This window comes from Odocoileus virginianus, chromosome 14 (genome assembly GCF_023699985.2).
Source record: "Odocoileus virginianus isolate 20LAN1187 ecotype Illinois chromosome 14, Ovbor_1.2, whole genome shotgun sequence".
Classification (NCBI taxonomy): domain Eukaryota; kingdom Metazoa; phylum Chordata; class Mammalia; order Artiodactyla; family Cervidae; genus Odocoileus; species Odocoileus virginianus.
The window spans coordinates 33,900,346-33,918,700 of NC_069687.1; the positions used below are offsets into that span (position 1 = coordinate 33,900,346).

Sequence of the window (18,355 nt, forward strand, 5' to 3'; positions counted from 1 at the left end):
TCTGTTGATGATGTAAGAAATGCCGAGGAGCTTACCTCCCGTTTAAACTAGAAATCTGACAATAACTTATGTTATCTCCCATCCCACAGCCCCCTGTCCCACTCCTTCCACTAAGGAAATGACAGATTTATTTTGTGTATGCTTGTGGATGTATTCTCATTTCTTAAGAAATTCTGTTTTTATTTTGTTTTAATGCATATCAGAGACATTAAGCTATATGTAATAATCCTAGTAATTGTTTTTATATAATATTACATTGCTAACACTCATATTATTCAGTGGTGTTGTAGTCCATTTGGTTTCACTGCTATAAAGTATTTCATTGTGTAAATATACAGTATTTTATTCATGCATCTCCTTTGATGGGTTTTCAGATTGTCTCAAGGTTTATGCTCTTGGATACAGTGTTAATAAGAGCATTTTGATATATATATCCAGTAAACACCAATAATTGTTTTGTTTTGAGTGTATACCTGTACCTAAGAGTAGAATTGGTGAGGACTCAGAAAATGTAAATGTTCAACTTACAAGATAGTGCCAAATTCATTTCCAAAGTGGTTGTAGCAGTGTACTCTCTCCAAATCGGTATTGCCGCCAATTCATTTTTGAATTGTCATTTCATTTTTGTCAGTTGAATGAATGGAAAGTGGTATTTTGTGATGATTTTGATCTGCACATCTCTGAAGCTGGATATCTCTGTCTATGTTTTGATTACACCCCCTCTTTTATGAAATGCAGAATCTTTAATCATGCTGTTCATTTTTTCTGGAATGCTTGTCCTTCTTTTACCTTCTTAATTCTACACATCATTTAGATTTCAGTTTAATTATCACTTCAGTCAGTCCACTAATTACAGGGTGATGCCAATCCAGTAGGCACTTCAAATCCAGCTGTGAACAGAATTGAGTAATTGCCCCTAATGAGTATATGTGCTGGGGGAGAGGGTGGAGAGGGGGGTGTGGAGACACACAGTAAATATATAAACAAGTTAATAGCATAACTCCAAGCATTGCTAGGTCCTGTGAAGAAGATAAAATTGAGGTAGGAGGGTAGAGAATGCCTGGGGTGCTGCTTCAGTTGGGATGAGGGCACTGAAGGGTGCAGAGGCAGAAAACCTTTAGAGCATTTGGAGCAAAAGGAATGAGTTAGAAAAGGTCTCGGAATGGGAACGTGCTCTAGGTGTTTCAGGGACAGAAAGAACGTCCTGTGTCTCTCCTGTGAGAGAAGGGAGATTGGAGTGGTGGGCAATGGCCAGGTCACACAGTGGCTCTGGAAGGGGGTAAGATGGAAGGTGCTTTTATTTCAAGATATTCAATTAATATTTTTCAGTTCTAAAATTTCCATTCTTTTTTAAAACTAGTTTTTTCTCCACTAAGAAGTGTTTTCCTTCTGTTCATTTCAGGTGCATTTACTTTTACCTCATGGATCTGTTTTAAAGTCTTTATCTAATCATTGTAGCTTCAAGGGAGTCATCTTGATGCATGAGTCATCTCAAGGTTGATATCTGTCAACTGACTTTTCCCTTTGAAATTGGTGGCATTTTCTGTTTTTTTGGTTTTGTTTTGTATGTCAAATGATTTTGGATTCTATTCAAATCCAAATAGATTGTTGTTAAAGTTGTTAAAGTTACTTTGTTAAAATTACTTTGGCTAGACTCTAGATTCTGTTATATTCTCTTTGTTGGGCCACCTCTCCAAGTTTCAACTCCCCTCTATGTTTTCCCCTGCTTTTGTTTAATTTTAAGAGTCCTCAGTTTTCTTTTTATATTTTTTCAGAGTTTCTGATATAATCAGTGAGAGAGAAAGGCTGTAGTTGGCTTACTCCATCTTAGCTGCAAGTCTGGTTTTATTTGTTATTTTCTCGAAAATAAGCAGAAGTGCTTATTGAGTAAATCATTGAAAAAATGAAGTGCCTATTTACCAAAGTCTTTTTGGATCTGTGCTTGAGTTTTTTTATTTTTTAATTTATTTTGGCAGTTCATCCAGTGGCTCCCTATAACTTATTCCCCAAAAATGTCAGTGCTACAAATGCCACCATGACCTGGAAGGTACACTCAATAGGAAACAATTCTGCACTTTTGTGTCAGCTTCAGCTCCTTGGTGAAGGAAAAGTGATACAAGTAAGAGCTTAACTTTCTATTTTCAAAAATTTCTTTATGTCTGAACAGAGACTAGTGAATATAAAATCTCTTGAAATTTTTATTTCTGTGTGGGTTCAAATGGAAGGGATCATCTGTTTACAAGGTCCAGGAATATTACTCAACTACTAAAAGGAATGAGAAACGCTGCGCTGGAAGAAGCACAAGCTGGAATCAAGATTGCCGGGAGAAATACCAATAACCTCAGATATGCAGATAACACCACCCTTATGGCAGAAAGTGAAGAGGAATTAAAAAGCCTCTTGATAAAAGTGAAAGAGGAGAGTGAAAAAGTTGGCTTAAAGCTTAACATTCAGAAAACTAAGATCATGGCATCTGGTCCCATCACTTCATGGGAAATAGATGGGGAGACAGTGGAAACAGTGTCAGACTTTATTTTTTGGGGCTCCAAAATCACTGCAGATGGTGATTGCAGCCATGAAACTACAAGACGCTTACTCCTTGGAAGGAAAGTTAAGACTACCCTAGATAGCATATTAAAAAGCAGAGACATTACATTGCCAACAAAGGTCCGTCTGGTCAAGGCTATGGTTTTTCCAGTGGTCATGTATGGATGTGAGAGTTGGACTGTGAAGAAAGCTGAGCGCCGAAAAATTGATGCTTTTGAACTGTGGTGTTGGAGAAGACTCTTGAGAGTCCCTTGGACTGCAAAGAGATCCACCCAGTCCATCCTAAAGGAGATCAGTCCTGGGTGTTCATTGGAAGGACTGATGCTGAAGCTGAAACTCCAATACTTTGGCCACCTCATGCGAAGAGTTGACTCATTGGAAAAGACCGTGATGCTGGGAGGGATTGGGGGCAGGAGGAGAAGGGGACAACAGAGGATGAGATGGATGGATGGCATCACTGACTCGATGGACAGGAGTTTGGGTAAACTCCGGGAGTTGGTGATGGACAGGGAGGCCTGGTGTGCTGCGAGTCATGGGGCTGCAAAGAGTCGGACACGACTGAGCGACTGAACTGAACTGAAAAGGAATGAAAGTGGGTCATTTGTAGATACATGGATGAACCAGTCTGTCATACAGAGTGAAGTGAATCAGAAATTGGAAAACAATTATCATATATTAATGCATAGTGTGGAATCTAGAAAATGGTGCAGATGAACCTATTTCCAAGGCAGAAATAGAGATGCAGACATAGAGAATGAACATGTGAACATGGGGGTGAGGGGAAGGAGGAGTGGAATGATTTGGGAGATTGGGATTGACATATATACCCTTACTATGTATTAGGTTGGTGCAAAAGTAATCATGGTTTTGCATTGTTGAATTTTACTGTTTGATATTAGAATACATTCTTAAATAAATGTGGTTATGATATGCATCATTTTAACATGCACTTCTCACTTTATGTTTTTTGCTAATGACTTATGACTTGCTATTTATTTTATATTTATTTTAGACCAGGGAAATGATGTTAGACAAAAAGCAAATTCAAGCGATTTTCTTATTAGAGCTCAAAATGGGCCATAAATCAGCAGAGGCAACTTGCAACATCAACAATACATTTGGCCCAGGAACTGCTAACAAATTAGCGCCGTGGTGGTTCAAGAAGTTTTGCAAAGGAGACAAGAGCCTTGAAGATGAGGAGTGCAGTGACTGGCCATAGAAAATTGACATTGACCAATTGAGAGGATAATTTTTTTTGTTGTTGTTCTTTTTTTTTTTTTTCCATTTATTTTTATTAGTTGGAGGCTAATTACTTTACATCATTACAGTAGTTTTTGTCATACATTGAAATGAATTAGCCATGGATTTACATGTATTCCCCATCCCGGTCCCCCCTCCCACCTCCCTCTCCACCCGATCCCTCTGGGTCTTCCCAGTGCACCAGGCCCGAGCACTTGTCTCATGCACCCAACCTGGGCTGGTGATCTGTTTCACCCTAGATAATATACATGTTTCAGTGCTGTTCTCTTGAAACATCCCACCCTCGCCTTCTCCCAGAGTCCACAAGTCTGTTCTCTACATCTGAGTCTCTTTTACAACTACAGGAGAAGTTGCCAAAGAGCTCAGTGCTGACCATTCTATGGTAATTCAATATTTGAAGCAAATTGGAAAAGTGAAAAATCTCCATAAGTGGGTGCCTCATTAACTGACCAGAAATAACAAAAATTATCATTTTAAATTGTCATCATTTCTTATTCTATGCAAAAACAATGAACCATTTCTCGATTGGGTTTTGATATGTGATGAAAAGTGGATTTTATATGATAACTGGTGATGACCAGCTCAATGGTTGGATCTAGAAGCAGCTCCAAAACACTTCCCAAAGCCAAACTTGCACCAAAAAAGAAGGTCATGGTCACTGTTTGGTGGTCTGCTGCCTGTCTGATCCACTACAGCTTTCTGAATCCTGGCGAAACCATTACATCTGAGAAGTATGTTCAGCAAATCAATGAGATGCACTAAAAACTGCAATTCCTGGCATTGGTCAACAGAACGGTCTCAGTTCTTCTGCACGAAAATGTTTGAATGCACATTGCACAACCAGTGCTTCAAAAGTTGAATGAATTGGGCTATGAAGCCTTGCCTCATCCACCATGTTCACCTGACCTGTCGCCAACCAGCTACCACTTCTTCAAGCATCTCAACAATGTTTTGCAGGGAAAACGCTTCCACAGCCAGCAGGAGGCAGAAAATGCTTTTCAAGAGTTTGATGAATCCCAAAGCACAGGGTTTACGCTCCAGGAATAGCCCAACTTATTTCTTATTGGCAAAAATATGTGGATTGTAATGGCTCCTATTTTGCTTAATAAATATGTGTTTGAGCCTAGTTATAATGATTTAAAATTCATGGTCTGAAACCACAATTACTTCTTCAGCAACCTATATAGAATGACTAGTGAGAAGCTGCTATATAGCACAGGAAGCTCAGCTCAGTGCTCTGTGATAACCAAGAAGGGTGGGATGATATGAGGTGGGAGCAAGGGCCAAGAGGAAGGGGATATATGTGTGTGTGTGTGTGTATAACGTTACGTGTAGATGATTCATTTCACTGTACAGCAGAAACTAACACAGCTTTGTAAAGCCAATTCTATTCCAATTTAAAAAAAAAGATCCAGGAAATTAATCATAAACTTTTAGAATTCAGAGATATTTTTCCTCAAAGAACTAGTTGTACTCCAGGTCTAGATGTTCTGTGTGTGATTTGGCTTTACAATAAAGTGTGCTCAACAGTACTTCTGTCTTCTTCTTCCTCCCACCTCATCTTTCTTTCTTTCTTTCTTTTTTTTTTTTTAAATCAAGCAACACAATATCTCCATCAGGGTGAATGGTGAGTATCTCTTAAGTGAACTGGAGCCGGACACAGAATACATGGCCCGTGTACGCTGTGCTTATGCCGACCACTTCTGGAAATGGAGTGAATTGATTAGCCAAAATTTCACCACAGCTGAAGCTGGTACGTTCAGCTCCCTGACATCCCAAGAATCTAAACTGACTGACAGGAGATGGGTGGGCTTCCCTGAGAACTTCTGCTTGTACCAAAAACTCAGGGCAAAGTATTACAGCAGAGGCTGAGTACCATCTTTAAAAAAAAAAAAAAAAATGAATTTAATGCCTAATGAAATGTGGGTGGAAAGACATCTACCTCAGACATTTATTTGCCAAGTTATTTCTACTGAACATTTTCTCTGGGATTTTTAGTTTTCCAAAATGGTTTCTAAGCTCCTGGTATTGCTGGATTCCTGTTGGAACTGGGGCTCTGTAAATAAGTATGAACTTTTCATTCAGGACTGGGGACAAACAGTAGCATTTGTGCTGAGGAAAGCACTGATCTCATAGAAAACAGCCTGGGGCTGTGTTTGGAAAGGTAGTTATCTGGAAACTTAATCATCACTGTTAAGTCGTTCCAGTGACAGCAAACTGCGAGCCTTCTCTTGATGCTCTCAGAGGTTGTTTCCTCAATAATGACTGAACAGAGAGTTTTCCTCCCAAATAACAACGTTTTAGACCACAAGTATTGCCCAGGAGATGAGGCGGCCCAGCCCTGCATTCATCTCCTTCCAATCCCACATAATAGTCATACCATTGTGCAGTTAACACAGGAGGCAGCCCGGGCCCCTAGACTGGGGAGACGCGCCTAGTTTGCAGTTAATGAGCAGCAGAGACACAAGAGTAACCAGAGCACAGAGTGTTTAGTGTGTGCCAGACGCCACGCCAAGGGTTCCCCGTGTTTTCCTCAAATCCTCCCACCCCGTGCAGCAGGTCCTCTTAAGTCTCCTCACTCAGTGGGTGAGGCCCGGGGTCACCGGGAGGATGAGGACTTTCACAGGCCCCGCCAGCAAGGGGCCCGCTGACTCCAGAGCTTCCCCCTCACCCAGACGGCAGGCTGCCTGGTGTGCCTCTCGGGGGTGTTATTACAGCATGGAGAGCTTGTGGATTCAAATCTGGGCTGTTTTGCTGCCTAAGGAAGGATTATATATATTTATTTGATTCCATCTTGTTATTCCTGTCTGTATGCTGTGGAGTTTTTTCCTGTTTCAGCCTGGCAGGGACCTTTTAAAGCGCTCTGACTGAGGGGGTAGCGAGAGCAGTGCCCCAAAAGCCACACCTGGGCTCAGAGGTGCTCAGTGGCCTGTTCCCCTCTCAGCCCCTTGAAGAGCCCAGTCATTTTGTTCTAGTCGTATAGACCCCCCAAGAATCCCTGGGGCAGAGAACCCTGTTCCTGATGGTAATATGGTGTATTCCTCAGTTGTGGCCTTCCCAGGTGGCTCAGTGGGTAAAGAATCCTCCTGCAATGCAGGAGACACAGCAGATGCGAGTTCAGTCCCCAGGTCAGGAAGATCCTCTGGAGAAGGACATGGCAACCCACTCCAGTATTCTTGCCTGGAGAATCCCGTGGACAGTGGAGCCTGGTGAGCTATAGTTCATAGGGTCGCAAAGAGTTGGACACAACTGAAGCAACTGAGCAAAGAAGATTTGCTTTATCCTAATACTTTATTAATATTGCTTCGCTTTGGAATTAATTTTTGCAAGTGTATTCCAAAATTATGCCTAAAACTTAGTGGAAAGAAAAAAACTTTGCTTTTTTTTTTTTTTTTTTTAGCATTTTTGGTAACTAGTTTTTTAGATTATGATATCATAAGTCTGAAAATGCTTAACTTTGCTTTTGCAAAGTTAAAATCAGTTGAATCTACTGATGGTGAACCTATATTTTTTCAACTCTGATAACACTTTGCTCAATGCTGGCAGAGTCAGTGTTTGTATGTATTATAATCCTACTTAAGCAGAGTCACGGTGAGCAGAGATAAATGACCCCATGGGGAGATACTGTAGTGACATAAATATGGATGGAGCACCATCAGCTGTGCTGCTCTTCTCTTTTCATGCAGGTGGTCACGTACAAACCAACAGCGGAAGATTCTGCCCTGATCTTGAGGCCTCGTATGGTGCCTGAGTTTTTCAATACGTTTTTGACTTAATATTGGCGTCTCTGATGGCTAGTTTAGCAAATTGAAATCTGTCTCTTAATAGATTTTAAAAATATATGACCACCTTTATGTTTTGCTAGAAAGTGTTAGCAACTACAGGGGGTAAAAAAAAAAGGAGTCTCTTCAATTTCAAAGATCTCCCTGGTGGCTCAGATGGTAAAGAATCTGCCTATAATACAGGAGACCTGGGTTCAATCCTTGGGTCAGGAAGATCCTCTGGAGAAGGGAATGGCAACCCATTCCAGTATTCTTGCCTGGGGAATCCCATGGACAGATGATGAGCCTGGCCGGCTACCATCCATGGGGTGGCAGAGATTTTAAAAATATACAGTCACCTTCATGTTGAATAGGAAGTGTTAGCAACTATATGAAAAAATTTTTTCATTTTTTAAAAAAATTCGGTTGTTGGGGACCGTAAACTGTATTTTCATAAAGCAGAGAATTAAAATTTCATGTTGCAGAACAGTTTCTTCTTGCACAGAGATATGTTGAATCCAGTCATAAATCACTGGTCTACAGTTTAGTGGCAAGAATAACAAGGAGGCAAGGTCTTCTAGAACAGAGTGGGGAGAGGCGGGCAGGGGGAGTTTTGCAGCTGGTGCCCCGAGGGCCCACACACAGGGAGCTGCCCCAGGCTCAGGCCAGGAAGTGGGGGACGGGCGTGCATGGGGAGGAGGGGGACAAGGAAGGGGTCCCAGGCTCTGACCGCAGCCAGTGGCCGCCAGTGTAGTCAGGAGAACGGGGCTCCGCTTGAGGGTATCCAACTGCAGCCTCCACCAGAGGGGCAAGGAAGTAGCAATGGTTTGCTGTGCCTAGAAATTCTAGAAATGGGAAATTCACCTAACTAATCTAGCATTGGACTGATGCAGGATTCTTGCCTAACTCACCCCCTAGCATTGGACTGACGCAGGGTTCCAAAATTCCTTGGTGGTTTCTAGAAGCTCTGAGGCTTGAGTTTCACAAAGGCCCCCATGTCGTGTCCCATTCCGATGTAGCAGCCCTTTTGTAAACCACCTACTGTGTGCCTGCCCCTCGTGAGGAGTGAACAGTGTGGCCACGGCCAAGTGGGTAGATATCACAGAGAGTGAAAAACCGAGATGCAGGCCTCAGGTCGGACTGGCCGTGGTCACTTTACTGATCGAATTAGAGGAAGGTTGAAAGTATTGTTCTTCGTCCATGTTGTGACCCAAGAGCTTTCCTTTGGTTAATTTCAGCTCCATCGGAGGCGCCTGATGTCTGGAGAGATGTGATGTTTGTGTCAGGACATCCAACGGTGACCTTGTTCTGGAAGGTAAGAGGCCAGAGGTTCAGAAAGACATTTTTGCTTGTCATGTACTTTTCACCAAGACTAGATACTGATGTAGTCTTTCGATTGGGAGGGCTCTTCCCAGGAATCCACTAGAATTTCTGACCTGGTCGGGGAATCCCTGCTCTGCATCCATACCCCTAACCACTGGACCAGTGCCTCCTTCCTCGGCAACCTCTTGCTTTGCCTAGGTGGCTGGTTTTGATGGTTTGAACTGCATCTCCTAACTTCCCCGCAGGCCTGCCCCTAACATCTGCAGGGCCCAGGGCGTGAGAAGTGGAGAAATATATACCATATTTAAAAATTATGAATATTTATATTTGAAAGTTATAAGTCAAGCTAAAAGATTGTGACAGAAATCAATTTAATCCTTCTGTGTTGACTAACATGCCTTCATGACAACATGGAAGGCCTGGTTTGTGTCGAGATGGTGGTGGTGGTGATTAAGTCGAAAAGTCGTGGCCAACTCTTTTTGATCCCATGGACTGTAGTTCACCAGGCTCCTCTGTCCATGGATTTCCCGGCAACAATACTGGCTATGCTGTGCTGTGCCTAGTCACTCAGTTGTGTGCGACTTTGCTACCCCGTGGACTGTAGCCCTCAAGGTTCCTCTGCCCTTGGGGACTCTCCAGGCAAGAATACTGGAGTGGGCTGCCATGCCCTCCTCCAGGGGATCTTCCCAACCCAGGGATCAAACCCAGGTCTCCTGCATTGCGGGCAGATTCTTTACCATCTGAGCCACTGGGGACGCCCCACTCAGAGCTCTTGAATTCCTCGTGTTTAGTGCTAAAGCATGGCCATGCTGGGGGAGCTGGCCCCCAGCCAGAGCCCACCCCACTTTTCTTCCCACCTCCACTCTGGTCCTCCCCATCAGGGGGCAAGTTCGCACACGTGTGGATGCACCAGTCTGTATGGGCAGGTTCTGTCCACACACCCCGAGCCAACGGCTGCCCCAGCCTGATCTCAGGTCTGGGGGTGCACACATCAGGGGCACCATCTGGCTGGGGGTTCAGGCCTTGGGAGTGGGCTTAAGGTTGTATTGACAGAGAATTCTTTGCAACCTGGAGGATCATCTAAAAGAGGGACCGTGGGCCCTGAGTCTGGGGAAGCACAGCTTGGGGACAAGGGGGTGACCCAGCTGGTGGAGGGAGGCATTCCAGGAGCCCAGCCCCCTCCTGTCTGGGGTTACTCCTGTCTTCCCTGCTCTACTCATTGTGGTGGTGGTGGTTTAGTTGCTAAGTCGTGTCCGACTCTTGCAACCCCATGGACTGCAGCCCGCCAGGCTCCTTTGTCCATAGGATTTCCTAGGAAAGAGTAGTGAAGTGGGGAGCTATTTCCTCCTCCGGGGGAATCTTTCCAACCCAGGGATCAAACCTGCATCTCCTGCATTGCAGGCAGAATCTTTACCAACTGAGCCCGTACTCCCAAAGTGTGTTTTAATCCAGGCTAAATAACCCCCTTCCTCTCAATTCCTTAATTGGTCACCCTTTGGACATGATAGGACTTCCCTGGTGGCTCAGACGGTAAAGCGTCTGCCTACAATGCGGGAGACCTGGGTTCAATCCCTGGGTTGGGAAGATCTCCTGGAGAAGGAAATGGCAACCCACTCCAATATTCTTGCCTGGAAAATCCCATGGACAGAGGAGCCTTGTAGGCTACAGCTGATAGGGTCGCAAAGAGTCGGACACGACTGAGCGACTTCATTTTGGACATGATATGTTCCTAAGCTCACCCCCAAATGATCCTATTCTCTACTCAATTTTAGTTAAAATAGAATGTCTGATTTCAAGTGTGGTTTATTTAGAAGGTTATTTTCTGTCTTAAACTGTTTTAATTTCCTGTGTGTGTGTGTGTGTGTGTGTGGATAAGGCAATCAAAGGAGAGAAAAGATGAGAAAGTAATCAAGCAAACTCTCATTCAGAGGGAAGCCCATGTTGAAATGATTGTCCATATTTTTTTCAGCCTCTATCAAAAGTGCATACCCACGGGAAGATCCTGTTCTATAATGTCGTTGTAGAAAATCTTGATGAAGCATCCAGTTTAGAGGTGCTGTCTGTCCCTGCTCCGGCCAACAGCACAAAAGTAACCCTCAATCAGAGCTCCTACCAGATCCACGTCACGGCTCACAACAGTGTGGGCCCTTCTCCAGCTTCCACAGTTGCCATTTCTGGACATCCTGGAAATGGTGAGTTTCTTTGGTCTTGTTTTTCTTCTCTAGGAACATGTTGATGGTGGTATTTGGTAGATATGGATATATTGGAAAGCGTAGTTTGGAGAGACAGAAGGTGTAGCTACCAAACACTGTCATTTTCTTTGGGTCCAGGCATGTTGGCGGGTTTCTGGGACGGTCCTCCTCAGTGTGGGAAGATTTCAGCCATGGTTCAAGACATTTCCCTTCCAGGGATTCTTCCACTGATTTGGGAAGTTATCTCAAGTTTTATTCAAATAAATGCAACACAAACAAATAGTCCTAACAGAGTTAGAGTTGGTATGAACATGCTTTGTGGCTTATGGAATATGAGTTGCATTTCTTATATGGCAAAATATTTTGTCAGTCTTGGCCACAAGGAGAACTAACATCATCTTTTGAAAAGGGCTTTGCCAAAGCTGTGGAATAAATGATGATAACTAAACACTTAGCCTGTGAAAGTCCAAACAAGGTGGAAATGACCTTACATGTATAATCAATAATGGTGTTACTGTCCTTCCTGGGAGAGCTATGAATGGAGGTTGGTTGCACTAACCCTGCACCTAGTGGTATACACTCTGAGACGCTGCACACTTGGACACACCCCACAGACATCCTAAATTCATCTGTGAACCTTGCAATGATGTCACCCTTCAGTTACTGCTATAAAAATCATCAGACCCTGCTTGTGGGGTTATGTCGGGTCGCTTTATACCTGTTATTCAGATTAGGCTTACATTTAGGTTAAATGGGCTAGATTGGAGGGTGTTATTATTTTGTCTTATTTACTTTGGTTAAGAACCATCCAGTGTGTGAAGTAAGAAAAAGAAATTGGGATTGTGCCACAGAAGAAGAACTGAGGAGTTACTTGACATAATCTTTGCTTTTGAAGAACTGTATCAGAGAAGGAAGTGAATGGTTGTATTCTGTCTTTATTAGGAACAGAACAGGAAAGGTGGGCATTTCATTCACTCCTAGGGGAGCTGATAGATAAAAGAACACTACCTCCAGTGAGGCTCAGCTCAAACAACTCTGCTAAACACTATTATCTGTTTTGGGGTCATCCCCATCTGTGGGTTCCTACCCCGTCTTCCTTCCTCATGCCTCTGCCTTCAGAACCTACTCCATCCCCTTGTGAGGCTCTTTCCAGCCTTCTGATATGGTCCACATTCTTATGTCTCTAGAGTGAATAAAGTCACTGATGTGCTATGAGACAGACCAAGGATGTTCAGCCAATTCATGCTAAAGTGTGAATGACTGAAAATATTCCCTTTTTCTTTGCCTTTCCCTTCACTTCTCCAGACATATTTGCAAGGTTAGAGAAGCAGCTTGGTGAGAGTTATGCTTTAAGTTTGGGGTGAAATTATAGTCAATGTGAGTAAGTGGAAAATGTCTGCTTCAACAGGAAAGAGATTAGGGTCTCTGATGAAGAAAGACAGAGAAGCTGTGTGGGTAGGATAGACACATACCTTCGTGGGGAACCCCTGACCTCATACTTGGGGCTGCACATTTGTTTGGATGCTCCAAGTTGGATGATAATTTGGTGCTCTGGAAAATTTAATAGCACTCATCAACATTCAGCTGTAATTAGAATTGCCAGATAAAAGAAAAGATGCCTCATCAAATGTGAATTGCAGAGAAATAAGAAGTACATTTAGAGTATTAAGTCCATCCCATGTCATATTTGCTTGTGCCACACTAGCTGCCTCTCTGAACAGCTGCTTGCAGGCCCAGTCCTTGATCAGAGTCTGCTTTCACTCAACTGACCACCTGGGTCCACTGCCTTCTGAACAGTGGAAGGCTGTGGAATCAGCCTTGGAAACAGAAGTTCTCATCCTTCTAGATATAGACTGACCTGCATGAAGTCATCAGAGCTGTAGTCCACTGAGACCATCACCTTTTGTCCAATTGTCAGATGTTAGGAAGACTACCCTGGTGCATAAAATACATTGAGGCAGCATCCTAGGTCATAAGTAGTGTCGCATGCTTCCATAATCTGACTGAGTGCGTATGTGAATCATTTTTTCCTTTTTTTCTCTGCAATCACCTCAGTTTCTACCCCTAACATCTTGGAGACAGGAGTTCATTCCAGGGCAGCCAGCATTGTGTGGGGGAGTAAGCTGACTTATTCAACAGATGATTTTTGAAAGTAGATCAAGTACCAGACACAGTTCTAGGTCAAAGGTCAACTACTTTTTCAGTTAAAAGGCAGAGCATAAATATTTTAGACATTAATGTAGGCATGACAATCATCATTTTCCAATCTATGTTCTCTAGCCTTTGTTTTTAACAACACTTTAAAAATCTTAGAATTGATCTTAGTAAAAACAAGCTTTTGAGGCTTGATTTGTTCCACAAGCTGTCCTGCCTGCTGATCCCTCTTAGGAGCTGATGTTTCTTTGGCTCTCTCAGGACAAGGGACATTTGAGGGGCGGGTGTGAATATTTATTGGGAGTGAGAGGTAGGAAAAACCTGATGAAAACATCCCTCCTGTCTTTATCCTAAGCCCTGTTCCAATTACAGAGGGAAGGTTTGGACCTGCTAGATACACAGCACTTTCAAGCTTATTTTCTTCTTTAGATACTTTTGCAGAATGTCTGATTAATTAAATCTGAAGCATTGCCCTCTTTGTAACATACAGAAAATGTTGAAGAAGGAAGAATTAATGGTACAGAGGATGGATTTCCCATGTCTTGGAAACCCCAATCCAGAAATGCCACAGGTTATGTTGTGGAGTGGTGTGACGGTCCCCAGAACCTGCCCTGTGTTCTCCAGTGGAAAAACCTAGGACCCACTACCACAGGCACAGTCATTAGCTCGGGTAAGAACCTTCTGTATTACCATCTCGCTCCATCCACCTGGTTCAACTAGGATTTCTGGACCATCTCAGATATTCTGTGCTCACTGGTAACTCCAAATCCCACGTGGGTCTTGGAGTTCAAGTTTTGCAGTGACGTGTCCTAGGTTTTGACCTTTATATTTACTTTTACAGAGCCATCCGGATGTAAGGCTGGATAGGTGTTTATAAGGTTCATGAATTTGTTCTAAGCCAGCAGTCTCAAATGAATAGCAAAGGAACTTTGTAACAGACGTCCTGAGCGCTTTTACAAAGGCAGAGATGTGGATTTGGAAGACATAGGAGTAGAGTTAATGGGAGTTGATTATCAACTCCTTCAGTTTCAATGCAACTTGTGGAGCTTGGTCTCTTGCCCGCCACACTGGGTTTGACTTTTCCAGGTTGCAAGTGTAGCAGTTTAAGGAGCCTAGGTTAGTGGCTTGAGCAGTGGGTTAGTGGCGCCATCTGCTGGGCACACGGTGGAGATGTGGGAATTGTCGGTCCAGAGAGTGATGGAGAAGGAAATGGCAACCCACTAGAGCGTTTTTGCCTGGGAAATCCCACGGACAGCGGACAGAGGAGCCTGATGGGCTACAGTCCATGGGGTTGCTAAAAGTAGGATATGACTTAGCGACCAACCGCCACCACTCCACCACTTGAGGGTGACTGATGAGGCCCAGTGGGGTCATTCGGGCGGCTGGCGGGAATGAGGAGTCGTCTTCCCTTGTCTTGAGCAGTGTTAGAGGTGTGGGGTGAGGAGAAAGTGAGTTACTGGAAGCAGATCTTCCAGGCGCTTGCCTCTCTGGGCGGAGAAAGGGGTGAGTCGCTGACGGGAGATTTAGAGTCAAAAGAGAGTTTTACATGGTTTTCTGGTTCTGGTGGAATTCTGCACCCAGTTTTGTGCACATGGATAAGGGTATTTTGAGAGCTCTTAATCGAGAGGATGATGTAGAAAACAGTCCCCCTTTGTCAGAAATGCTGGAGGATTTCAGGGTTCAGGGAAGGAGGGAAGATGGTAGAGATGAAGGGCAGAAACTCCGAGGAGGAGGATTTTTTAAGGGGACCCAAATTCATTTTTCATCCTTTTCCTTTTCAGAGGTAAAAAGAATGTCATCCTGTGTTATTGACAATCTGTTGACTTTTCTTCTCTAGGTGCTTTTAGACCAGGGGTTCGCTACAACTTCAGAATTTATGAAATTTCTACAAAAAGGATGGCCCATTTATTAGAGAAAAAAACTGGCTATTTAGAGGAACTGGGTAAGTTTAAAGCATTTACTGTGTCCATGGGTAGACTTGTTCAGGACAACCCAGAGACTCTTTGCTTCAGCTTTAGGAAAATTACAGCATCTTTCCTAATTTTCAGTGTGCTATTTATTCTGACCATTGGGTTTTTTAAAACATTATTTTTAAATCGTAAACATAAAACATTTTCATTAAAGACAATTCATGAAATGTTATGCAAAAGAAGAGAAAACTCTTGCTGATTTTACCACCCAAGGGCACATATCCAGAGTTAATGTTTTGTGTGTGTCCTTTCTCAGTATAGGCATACACTTCTATATAAAAATCAGATCTTACTGTATGCAGTTTTGTAAAGTCCTTTTTGACTCACGTCACTAAGTAATATTTAACTTATCAGTCATTATGACTGCAAACTGCCTCATGGTTTGCATATGGCAAATCACCCATCTTTGGACTTTTAGGATGATTAAAATTTTTTTCAATTAAAAACTATAAAATTCTCCCTCAATTTTCTTGCAGTCTCTAATATTGTCTCTCTCTTTTTCTTGGCCAAATCCCCTTATGCCTTATCTGACTCACCATCATTTTAGCTGAATCTTTGTCCATTGCTCTGATAATGGTTTTCAAATAAAGTCCTAGAGGTAGACGACTTGAACCAGAACGTTTGAACTTCTCAAATACAGTTTTACAGTTTTTAAGACTTTTGGCAGATATACTGTGAAATTGCTGCCCCTTTCAGACATTGTACTTTAATTCCACCAGCAACGTGGGCAAGTTTTGATCCTCTCGTGTGGTTGCTTACTTAGCTTCTTGGCATCCAGGGTCTCACACCCGCTGGGAGCTGGGCGGCTGGGTCCTTGGTTACCTTGCATCAATCGGACCAGCTCTCGGTGTTCTCCATTGAGTGGGTGCTGTCCCAGACAGGCAGGAGGGGTGTTTCTGTGTGTGTTGGCGGACATAGGCCAGGCATGCACTAGCCTATGTGCTGAAACAGACTCAGGGCAGCCTCAGAATAAACTCTTCCCACACTTGGACTGGGCCTTCCCAGGTGGTGCTAGTGATGAAGAACCCTGCTATCAAGGCGGAGACCTAAGAGATGTGGGTTCAATCTCTGAGTTGGGAAGATCCTCTGGAGGAGGGAATGTGGCCCACTCCAGTCTTCTTGCCTGGAAAATCCCATGAACAGAGGAGCCTGGTGAGCTAAGGTCCATAGGGTTGCACATAGTCAGACATGACTGATGCGACTTAACACACACACACCTACACTTGGACAACTGTGTGTTACCACTGCCTGGGAACTAAAGCTCTTCAAAGCCACCCTGACCTCTTCAAACATAACCCTTCCTCCTCCTCCCTTCACCCCACATCAGTTCATTTTCCCAACACTGTTTAGAATTCAGGCATGGAAAAAAGTCTAGGGAAGCCTTTATTTTCTTTTTTGCTGTGTGACCTTGCACAAGTTATTGAATCTCTCTGGGCATCCATTTCTACTTCTGGGAGAGGCAAGGCTTGAATAAGACGAAGCTTGTTTCTTCCCAGCTCTCACGAACAAAATCAGAGAAAAAGATAAGAGTCCTTCACTTGGTGTAAGCACCTCTAGAGTGGGCTGTGGTTCTACCTTCAATTTACATGAATGTTCTGAAACTGCTTCCAAATTGTGACTCTTACGTTATTGCAACTTCCTTTCTTAGCTCCTTCATACAACCCTCAAGTGGTCCCGAATAACTTGACCTCCCACTCCTTCACTCTGAGTTGGAAGGATTATCCCACCGAATCTCAAACCGGTTTTATACAAGGGTACTATGTCTACCTGAAATCCAAGGCAGGGGAGAAGTGCCACCGGGGATTTGAAAAGACAGTTCTTCCAGGTGACACATTTTGGTTGTCTTTTAGTCTGTTTACAGTTTCAAGATCTCCTTACTTGAAACAATTGGAAAGGCTGGCAGCCATCTCTGATTGTGTCCAGGCTGATTTCTGTGCTCGCATGGTTTAATGATCTAATAGTGTCCTTAAATTAGTAGGGAAGACAGGATAATGGGGGCCAGGATTTTAACCTACTTAAAAACAATGTGGCCCAGTATTTTTAGATGCACTTGAAGTACTCCCAGCTCCTTAAGAAAGCCTACTTACTGCTTAGGAAACTTGCTTGCTAACCTCATTTCCTTCTTTTGACTTTGTTAAAGCTTATCGCAATGTACTCTAAGTAGCTCTGGCAAGCTCTTACTCTCTCTCTGGCAGATTTGCGTCCCCCCCTGAACCCCTCCCCGGCAACCCCCCCCACCCCCGTCACCAATCAGGAATAGCCCTTGCTTACTGGAGTGCTCGTCTTGCTTGCCACCTGCCAAACATCTTAGTGTTCCCAGTGTGATGAAATTATGAATTCATTTTTGATTGCTTTAGAAATGTTGGCAGTACCAAGTCCACAGAAGTATTAGTGCCTGACTGTCTCACAAGATCTTTATTATACTCTTAATCATTTTTTTCTTCTTAAAAAATTAAAAAAAAAACACAGATAATTCAGTATGTTGCAAATACACAATTGACAACCCGGACCAAAAGACATTTGTCATGAAAGACCTACAGCCAGAATCTGTCTATGAGTTTTTCGTCACTCCTTATACAAGTGCTGGTGAGGGTCCCATGGATGACTTCAGAAAGGTCACGACTCCGGATGAATACTGTGAGTTTTTCCAAATCAAAACTCTTCTCTTAGGAGTTCCTGGGAAACTGACAAATGACACACACAGTTGTGGACTTTGTCTAGATCAGGAATGTTTAAACCTTTCTTCTCTGTCTTTGTCTGTCTCTAGATGAAACTCATGAAAGGAAAAAAAAAGTTACACAGAATCCCACAACATACAATAGATAAGAGTGAAGCTAATCTGACTGATCTATGACCTAGAAACTTTCTCAGTCCCAGAACAGTTTGAAAATCACAGATAGCATATTTTAGTATATCTGAGAAATAAAAGGAGAATAATTACCTAGATTATGACTTAGGTAATTTTATCAGACCCTAACTAGAAGGGGCGCATTAGTCAGTTTTTAATGGGTCATAAAATACCTTGTGGTACTAGAGAAGACTCTTGAGAGTACCTTGGACAGCAAGGAGATCAGTCAGTCCTAAAGGAAATCAACTTTGAATATTCATTGGAAGGACTGATGTTGAGGCTCCAATATTTTGGCTACCT

At 43.2% G+C, this 18,355-nt stretch overlaps 1 protein-coding gene across 6 annotated transcripts in view; it reads left to right on the forward strand.

Annotated features, from left to right (window-relative positions):
• The window catches only part of OSMR (oncostatin M receptor), a 60,963-nt gene that overhangs the window by 38,673 nt on the left and 3,935 nt on the right, over nucleotides 1-18,355 (forward strand). For 5 of the 6 annotated variants that reach the window (XM_020869350.2, XM_020869356.2, XM_070476604.1 and 2 more), the window contains 8 exons: nucleotides 1,977-2,119; nucleotides 5,407-5,560; nucleotides 8,807-8,883; nucleotides 10,861-11,083; nucleotides 13,728-13,907; nucleotides 15,075-15,179; nucleotides 16,856-17,032; nucleotides 17,677-17,844. In XM_020869350.2, the coding sequence (XP_020725009.2) occupies nucleotides 1,977-2,119; nucleotides 5,407-5,560; nucleotides 8,807-8,883; nucleotides 10,861-11,083; nucleotides 13,728-13,907; nucleotides 15,075-15,179; nucleotides 16,856-17,032; nucleotides 17,677-17,844 (1,227 nt within the window). Of the gene's footprint in view, nucleotides 1-1,976; nucleotides 2,120-2,225; nucleotides 3,491-5,406; nucleotides 5,561-8,806; nucleotides 8,884-10,860; nucleotides 11,084-13,727; nucleotides 13,908-15,074; nucleotides 15,180-16,855; nucleotides 17,033-17,676; nucleotides 17,845-18,355 lie in introns of those variants that run through there. The other variant, XM_070476606.1, reaches the window with a different exon arrangement.